General features: G+C 34.5%; 2 protein-coding genes across 7 annotated transcripts; one reads left to right on the forward strand and one right to left on the reverse strand.

Annotated features, from left to right (window-relative positions):
• Window positions 1-1106: 1106 nt before the first annotated feature.
• On the forward strand, window positions 1107-5246 carry LOC114416635 (toll/interleukin-1 receptor-like protein). 2 transcript variants are annotated; one of them, XM_028381584.1, is made up of 6 exons: window positions 1107-2011; window positions 2220-2481; window positions 3206-3339; window positions 3438-3715; window positions 3881-4216; window positions 5114-5246. In XM_028381584.1, exons 1-3 carry the CDS (start codon window positions 1503-1505, stop codon window positions 3209-3211), a joined length of 777 nt encoding a protein of 258 aa, XP_028237385.1. In that variant the 5' UTR covers window positions 1107-1502; the 3' UTR covers window positions 3212-3339; window positions 3438-3715; window positions 3881-4216; window positions 5114-5246. The 2 variants fall into 2 exon arrangements, with proteins under 2 accessions (XP_028237385.1, XP_028237384.1); XM_028381583.1 differs by having other exon boundaries at window positions 3246-3339.
• Window positions 1686-7820, reverse strand: LOC114416636. 5 transcript variants are annotated; one of them, XR_003667512.1, is made up of 6 exons: window positions 7275-7820; window positions 5874-5978; window positions 5181-5750; window positions 4950-4987; window positions 1951-1993; window positions 1686-1795 (listed from the first exon to the last, which is right to left on the reverse strand). XR_003667512.1 is itself a non-coding variant. In XM_028381585.1 (3 exons), exons 1-3 carry the CDS (start codon window positions 7512-7514, stop codon window positions 6547-6549), a joined length of 714 nt encoding a protein of 237 aa, XP_028237386.1. In that variant the 5' UTR covers window positions 7515-7820; the 3' UTR covers window positions 6366-6546. The 5 variants fall into 5 exon arrangements, 1 of the variants encoding a protein (XP_028237386.1); XR_003667514.1 differs by lacking the exon at window positions 1686-1795 and having other exon boundaries at window positions 7275-7345; window positions 7478-7820; XR_003667515.1 differs by lacking the exon at window positions 1686-1795 and having other exon boundaries at window positions 5181-5399; window positions 5491-5750.
• Window positions 7821-8660: the final 840 nt, after the last annotated feature.

Raw genomic sequence — 8660 nt, forward strand, 5'->3', positions numbered from 1 at the left:
GAAACTTAGATGTACACTAAATATTCATTCTTTTGTATTTCCCTTACATTTCTTCAAAAGCTTTACACCATAGCTTGTTGGATAATGGATGCTAATAGGCCTAATTTTGTTGTCAATTTTAACACTATTTTGGATTTCTTTTCATTATGTTTCACCTGTCTACTAGCTAAAATAGCATACCCCAATCATACTTTTCTTTGATACCCTTTGAAATTACCAACTTCTAATTTTATGGTTTGCAGCATTTGTAGATTGTAAAATTGCAATGATTTCCTACTTCTAATTTCTGTCATCCCCCTTTGGAGATACTCAAGCAAAAAGTGATATTACCTTGTAAAACTATACAAGTTCATAATTTAATAGCCCTAATACATTTCATTCTGGACTCTTAAATCTCAAAACATAGAGATTCCCTGGTTCTGTATTAAGTCCATGTGCAAGTTTTTCTGATATGAAAGGTTGAAAGACATAAATTATTCTGATTTCATGTCTCTGCCATGGCAACTATTTAAAGATTTGTAAAATAAACATTTCAGTTTTTCAAAACCTTTGGCTAGCATGGAGATTCCATTTGAATTGAATTGTGTGCCTTTTATTTTTCAATGCAGGTAGATCCGTAAATGTAGCTCTTTGTATTGTTTTTAAATTTGTCATGCCTTACCTTGTCTGCTTGGGGTGTCACACAAACCATTTTACAAATTTATGGGGACACTTAAATGTATTGGTATGATACATCTTATATTCAACAACTCCCCAATTTAATTTCTTTTTTCTTTATCCCGATAAACTCCCCAGTTTAATTTCTTCTTTGTGATATAGTAATAATCCATTCACCTCATCTTTCCACACATTTATAACATCCTTGTCTCAGCTCTTGCATTGATGATAGGAAACTCTTTTTTAAGTTTATGTGTATACAATGAAGGCAGTGAAACTTGAACCTAGGACCTTATATAAATTATTTAGAACTCGTACCACTTGGCCAACCCTAGTGAGTTATGAAAACTCTATTTGATGCTGAGAGTACTAGCTCCCTCATATATGAATAATTTTATAATCTTCCAATGCTTTAAGCATACTTTTTTTGGGCTATTAATGAAGTTGGTGTGTGAAAAAGCTAAGAGGGGGAAGCTTCCAAGAAAAAAACGCCAACTACAAATTATATAGGGGGTTTTATATAATTATCCTCGTGGAAAGGAGAGTGCCAAAGTAAAAAATGGTTAACCGCAACTAGGGCTTTTTATATTAGCTTCGTAGAAAGGAAAGTTGAAAAATGAAGTGCAACCACATTCATATTAGTGTTAGTAACTAGCATGATATCATGATCCAAGCAACCAACTGCATCCACAGCATCAATTCCCAAACCTTGTACTTCTTCACTTTTTCTGTATCCAGAAACACTTGACCTTGTCTTATATACAACTTCACTGCTTCAAAGTAACACTAATACTAATAGTCACACATTCATTCTCAACAAGTTTGCTTCCACTTTTGTAACTACAATGGCTTCTAACAGCATCATTCAATGCATCCCTTCTTCCTCTCACGTAATGAGGACATATGATGTGTTTGTGAGCTTCCGGGGTGAAGACACTCCCAACAACTTCACTGGTTTTCTTTTTAATGCTCTTCGAAAAAAAGGCATTGATGCCTTCAGAGATGATACAGATATCAAGAAAGGCGAATCCATAGCACCTGAGCTGCTACAAGCGATCGAAGGCTCTCGCATTTTCGTTGTTGTCTTCTCAAAGAGCTATGCTTCCTCAACATGGTGCTTGTGTGAACTAGCAAAGATCTGCAAGTACATTGACACATCAGAAAGACATGTTCTGCCTGTTTTTTATGATGTTGATCCATCAGAGGTGGGAAAACAAAGTGGATATTATGAGAAGGCCTTTGCTGAACATGAAGAAACATTTGGAGAAGATAAAGAGAAGATAGAAGAAGTACCAGGATGGAGAGAAGCTCTAACAAGAGTCACAAATCTCTCTGGCTGGGATATTGGAAATAAGTAAGAAATCCCCTCTCAGTTGACTGACGATGAATCTTAAATTTATATATATATATATATATATATGCAGTTACTTATATCATGCGCATATAGGTCATCATTTATTAGTTATGTTTTTATCTTGTCCTATACATGTACATAGACTACATTCTGTTATATTCCCTTGGGTGATGATTTTGCATTCTTCATTTTCTTATTAAATTTTCAGGCCACAATATGCGAAGGTTGAAGAAATTGTTAAAAAGATAACAAATATATTGGGTCTCAAATTTTCAAGTCTTCCAAATGCTCTTCTAGTTGGGATGAAATCTCCTGTTGAAGAATTAACAAAGCTTTTACGTTTTGAGTCAGTTAATGATGTTCAACTTGTTGGAATTAGTGGGATAGGTGGAATAGGAAAGACAACACTTGCCCGAGCTTTGTACAAGAGAATCACTCATCAATATAATTTTCGTTGTTTTATTGATGATGTAAGCAAAAATTGATCGAGATTCTGGTACATTAGGTGTACAAAAAGAATTACTATTTTAGTCTCTAAATGAAAAAAATCTAGAGATTCGCAATGTGTCTGAGGGACATATTTGGTATGGACTAGGCTACATAATGCAAGGGAACTTATAATTCTTGATAATGTTGATTAGGTTGAACAACTAAAGCTATTTATAGGGAGTAGAGAGACTCTATTACATGAATGCCTAGGTGGAGGAAGCATAATCATCATAATTTCTAGGGATAAACAAATATTATGGACATGTGATGTTTACCATGTCAATCCATTGAATGACAATGAAGCTGTTCAATTGTTTTACAAAAATGCTTTCAGAGCTAATTATATTATGAGTGATTATAAGGAGTTGACACATGATGTACTATTCAATGCTCAAGGCCATCCCTTAGCAATTGAAGTATTAGGCTCATCTTTGTTTGGTCAAAATGTCTCATAGTGGAGAAGTGCATTGGCCAGGTTAAGAGAAAATAAAAGTAAAAAAATTATGGATATATTGCGAATAAGTTTTGATGAGCTTGATGACAGAGACAAATAAATATTTATTGATATTGCTTGCTTTTTCTCTACTTGCTTTTTCTCTACCTATTCGAAGCAACATGCAAAGGAAATTCTAGATTTTGGTGGATTTTGTTTTGAGTATGGCCTTGGAATTCTCATTGATAAATCACTCATAACTATTCATGAAGGGGTGATTCGTATGCATGACTTGTTGAAAGATTTGGACAGATGTATTGTTCGAGAAAAATCACCCAAGGAGCCAATAAAGTAGAGTAGGTTGTGGGATTTCCTCGATCTCCACAAAGTTATGTCGGACAATATGGTAAAATAGTTTGAGTATAAAATCTCATGCTGCCAGTTTTCTTGAACCTGTAAACACTTCAAAAGATCTAACATTTTCTTTTCTTTGCAATGTTGTAGGCAGCAGAAAATCTTGAAGCCATCCATCTTGGACACAAAGACCATGACTTTCCTCAAACAAAAATGAGGGCCAATGCTCTATCAAACATGAATCTAAGTTGCTTGTACTTTGGGGTGGAGATTTTTCAAGAAGTCTCAATTATCTTTCCAACGAATTAGGATATCTTCATTGAAAAAAATATCCTTTTGAATTTTTACCACCAAGTTTTCAGTTGGACAAACTTGTTGAGTTGTATATACCTCTGAGCAACATCAAACAACTATGGAAAGATATAAAGGTATTGCAAATTTTTATCTTGTCTGTTTTTTTTTTCTTTCTTTTAATGAACCAATAAAAACAGTCTCTCATTATGTTATTTCATTTTTCTGATTAATGAAAGAAACAAAAGGAAGCCCAAGTGTCATTATTAATTTTGTCTCATACTATTATCCCTTAACTGCAGCCTCTACACAATTTGAGACGTTTGGATCTCTCTTTCTCCAAAAATCTAATTAAGGTGCCAAATTTTGGAGAGACCCTAAATCTTGAAGGATGTATACAACTCAAGCAGATCGATCCATCCATTGGTCTTCTAAAAAAGCTTACTGTTTTGAATTGTAAAGATGCAAAAATCTAGTAAGCTTACCCAACAGCATATTGAATTTCTGAGGCCTTTCGGCTGTTCAAGACTGTATAATATCCAATTATTAGATGAACCAAGGGATGAAGAGCATTTGAAGAAGCTTTGTATGGGTGAAGCTCCTATTCATTCCCTATCAATATCTTCCATGGGCAAAAGGTTGTTTACATGGCCTTTACATTGGTTATATTCTAGAGCACATAAAAATTCAGTTAGTTATTTGTTGCCTTCCTCAAATACTTTCCATTGTATGCATCTTCTTGATCTAAGTTTCTGCAAGTTACTTCAAATCCCTGATGCTATTGGAAATTTAGGCTGCCTAGAAAGGCTAAATTTAAGAGGAAACAATTTTGCTACACAACCAAAAACCTTAGCATTTAAATTCTAAGAATTTCAAATGTTTCAATTTGAAATTCTTTCATTTTCAAAATTCTGTGTTTGGATAAAGAAATTAAATTTTTTCATTTTCAAAATTTTGTGTTTGAATAAAGAAATTGAATTTTTTCATTTTCCAAATTCCTTATTTTGATAAAATAGTCAAATGCATTCTTTTTTAAAATTTTATATTTGAATAAAATATTTTTTTAATAAAATAATTATTTTTTTCATTAATAAATTTTATGTACTATTTGTGGAGTGTGGTATTCCAATAAATATGTACTATTTTAATCTCTTTCAATTAAAAATATATTAATTCCAATAAATATGTATTATTTTTTGATTAAAAGCTGATTGGGTCTCCCTGTTCTTACTCAATAGTCTAAATGACCTAAAGACTAACACGTGTAAATATTTCAAATTATATGAATTTCTAATTTTATAAAAGATTTATCACACTACATTCATGCGCAAAAGTTGGTAGTGTATGCAATCTAAAGAAATAGTATCATACCAAGAGAATCTTTTAGTATTTGAGCCAGCTAGCTATTCCTGCAAGCAAAATAGCAACAAATCACTAATTATATATACTTTGATTGTCTAGAAAGAAACAATGATAGTACAAAAAACTAGAAGCAGTAAAAGGGTCTCATCTCTGAAGTTAAATTGTTTTTTCAGGTACAGATAGCATCTTGCAGCTAGAAGGACATAAATTAAAAATGAGAAATCAACACCAGATTCATACCTGTAAGGCACATGACACCTCTTTCTCTTCAAAGCAGCAACAACATCACCTAAAGCTGAAAGGGAAAGATTAATGGCTCTGCCCTCATCAAGTGTTAGTCCTTTGGCTCCAGTTTTAAGCAACTGTTTGCAGCCTTCAAGATCAATCATCCACAATTTACTTACTTCACTTTTGGCTTCCAATGCATCCCCATGCCGAAATATGTTTATCCTCGTCAAGCTAGATATATGAAGCTAAACAGATAATGTAACTATCAAGCTGAGAAACCCATTAAAATACTCTGAAGTATCTAAGTAAACCTATAACCCACCTGTGTGACCTGCTTGATGCCTCATTCACATTAGTCCAAGAGGTAGATCTGAGATTGGAGATAAAAGGTTACCACTTTGTCATATATTGTTCATGTGGTCTACTAGACTGTCTTGGAGATAAAAGGTCCCTGAGATTGCCCATATAAACTTCCAACATGCTCATTGTAAAAGTAAAAGAAGATGAATTATCCAAAGAGGCTTGACGAAAGAACTCTTCAAGTGCACGCGGAACAATTCTTGGCTCCTCATTTGTACCATCCTAAAAACAATTATTGCATGGCATCATCATACACTAGCAATGCTACCACATTAAGAATTACTAGTAAGTAATAAGAGTGTTTAGCACATGCACAAATAGCAACACAATGTTGAATTGACTAACCATGGTGAATGTCTTGCCTGTGCCTGTTTGACCATAGGCAAAAACACACATTGTGCCCGTCCATTGCAGATCTTAGAATTGGCTCAACCTCCACAAAAACACTCTCTGCAGAGGTTCAAACAAGGGCACATGCACGCTCTTTAGTAAAACTTGGAACTATAATCAGATAATTATATGGTAAAAGAATCTTTCAAATAGATGTTAATATATACGACAACAAAATTATATTGTCCAGCGCCGCTTCTTTCCTCTCATGCCAAGATGTGGCGTTGCTAAAGTTATAAAATTCATTGGCTCCAACCCAGCAATCATCCCTTCTCTTGAAAGCTTGTTCCCTGGGAATTTTCTGTCATGCTGTTTGCTAGATCACCTGGTTGGTCCTTACTATAGGTATCAGGTGAATAAAGAACAACAATTGCATATCTAGCAAACAAGCCTCCCAGAGAATGGGCTAGAAAGGAGATTCTTTTTAGGCTCTGTCTTTTTAACAACTTTTTTTTTGATCGGCAAAGATAAATATTATATATTAAAAGGAAGTACCAGAGGTACTCAAAGTACAAAAGAACTCCATATAAATGGTTCCACAGTCAGACTTGAAATTCTGAAGGGGAACCAATCTATGGATACTAAAAGCAAATTACATGTATAAGTGAGAAAACTATGCTGTCCCCTGCTAATACATAAAACTCTGTGGTATATTACTTGACCATTGATTGAAATGCACTGTAAAGTCCTTCTCATAACCCCTAAGCCAAGACCAGAGAAGGAATATGGCCTCATCAAACAGCTTGTTAGCATCAAAAGTCGCGTTAGAGAAGATTATGCTATTTCTAACTTTCCAAATGGACGAGGTCAAAGCTAACCACCAACAATGCCATCTACTATTTCTCACACCAGCAGGTTGAAGACCCAAGTGATGAAGAAAGTGCTGCTTTGGGTTTAAAGGAAAAGCACCCTTGAGTTGCAGCCAAGACATGGTTTCCCACCATATGGGTTGAACTTTGCTGCAATGGAAGAAGAGATGGGATGCGTCCTCTTGATGGGTTCTGCAGAGAGGACAAAGAGAATCTGGTAGAGGAATCTGTCTTCTCTGCAGGTTTTTTCTTGTCGGCAGCCTATCCCTTAGGAGTCTCCACCCAAACACCAGGAACCTAGCAGGAACCTTTAACCTCCAAAGCTTCACAAAACATTCCTCCTGGCTTCTATCTCTTTCACCTTCTCCAATCAAATCATAGGCACTGCGGGTTGAGTAATGCCCCTTTTTAACAACTTGCAAGACCTATTTTGATGAAAGGCCATAATCATTCAACATGACACAATTTGAGATAAATTCACAGCTATCAGAACTAAAATTGGGCGTGCTAACTTGAGATACATAAATTTGCATGTCTCGGGACTCACTTCATCAGCTAATCGCTTTCCAGCTCCATCAATCCCAATAAATGTCTTAGTGTAAGTATTTGATGAACTTACTACAAACAACAAATAATTGTTAAGGACTTCAGCCAGACAAATAATTTTACATTCGTGGATGAGGCACTCATGCAATACCCAAGAAAATCTTCACAACATTAAAAATAATATCCTAGGCAGCTTAAGCTTACTTCTTTCCAAATGATACAAATAGACTTTTTCCAGCATTAACTTCAAAGAAAGTGAAAGAACAGTTCAGGGTGATCCTCGTTCTCCTCAAAGCTCTTCCATCGGAACGCTGCCATCGTTAGTTACGAGACAAGAGGGGTATCAAATTATTCGGTTTACCTTACCTTTTCTTTCTCCCAAACGCGGCCTAACCAAACAAGCTTAGAATTATATAGAGATAGAGGGAAAGAGAAGAGTGAATGTTTTTTCTAGAAGACGCCGGAAATGCTGCTGTAGCAGTTCGTTATTCAAACCTAGGAGAGAGAGACAGGTCCGCCTCCGTGAACGCGTGAATTTTAGACAGAATTTACAATTCTAAAATTTTAGTTAATTAAAAATTATCTATTAAAATATAGAAATTTTAAATGCAGAAATTTTAAATGCAGAAATTTTAAATTCCTTTCGATAGGATATTCGAATAGAAAATTTTAGGCTGATAAATTTTAAATCTTCTAAAAAATTATTTTTCTTATTTTAAATATTTCATCCAAACAGAACTGTTTGGGTTACTTGGACATGCCCCCATTCCTTGTTTTGAATTTTCCTTACATTCCTCAGAGTCAGTAGGGCCGGTTCTTTCTAAAAGACTTTTTTTTGTTAATCTTTTGCATGTTACTGCAGAGTTGCATAGTATCTCAATCACTCATACGAGAACATGAAAAGAAACTTGAATTTTTTTCATATCACTCATTTTGATAATTGGGAAGTGTTCAGAATCCAGAACTTTCATGTGTGACTAAGCAAGAAAAGGTGAGGAAAATATTTCTGATGCTTGAAGATTCATTACATTGTTTTTTCCTTATAAATAAAAACTCTTAATAAATACACTCTTTTCAAAATTCTGATCTAGAATTTTTCAGCTTTAATCCACTTAGCCTTCTGCAATAAGAGAATCTGACTACTACCAAGAATCGGATGTTTATTAGCATTTGTCTACACTGAAATCTCTTCATAGAAAGGAGTGTGGAAAAGCAAAGTGGGAGAAGCTATCAAGCAAAAACATGTAAACCACGAGTCCACAACATGTGATTATTTGTACCACATTTTGTAAGGCTAAAACATATAAATGGATCCTTAAGTTATTTTGTGTTTTAAATTCGCTCCTGATTTTTAAAAGTTCTAAAATAATTCCTTTATTTGAGTAAA

This window comes from Glycine soja, chromosome 6 (assembly GCF_004193775.1).
Source record: "Glycine soja cultivar W05 chromosome 6, ASM419377v2, whole genome shotgun sequence".
Classification (NCBI taxonomy): Eukaryota; Viridiplantae; Streptophyta; class Magnoliopsida; order Fabales; family Fabaceae; genus Glycine; species Glycine soja.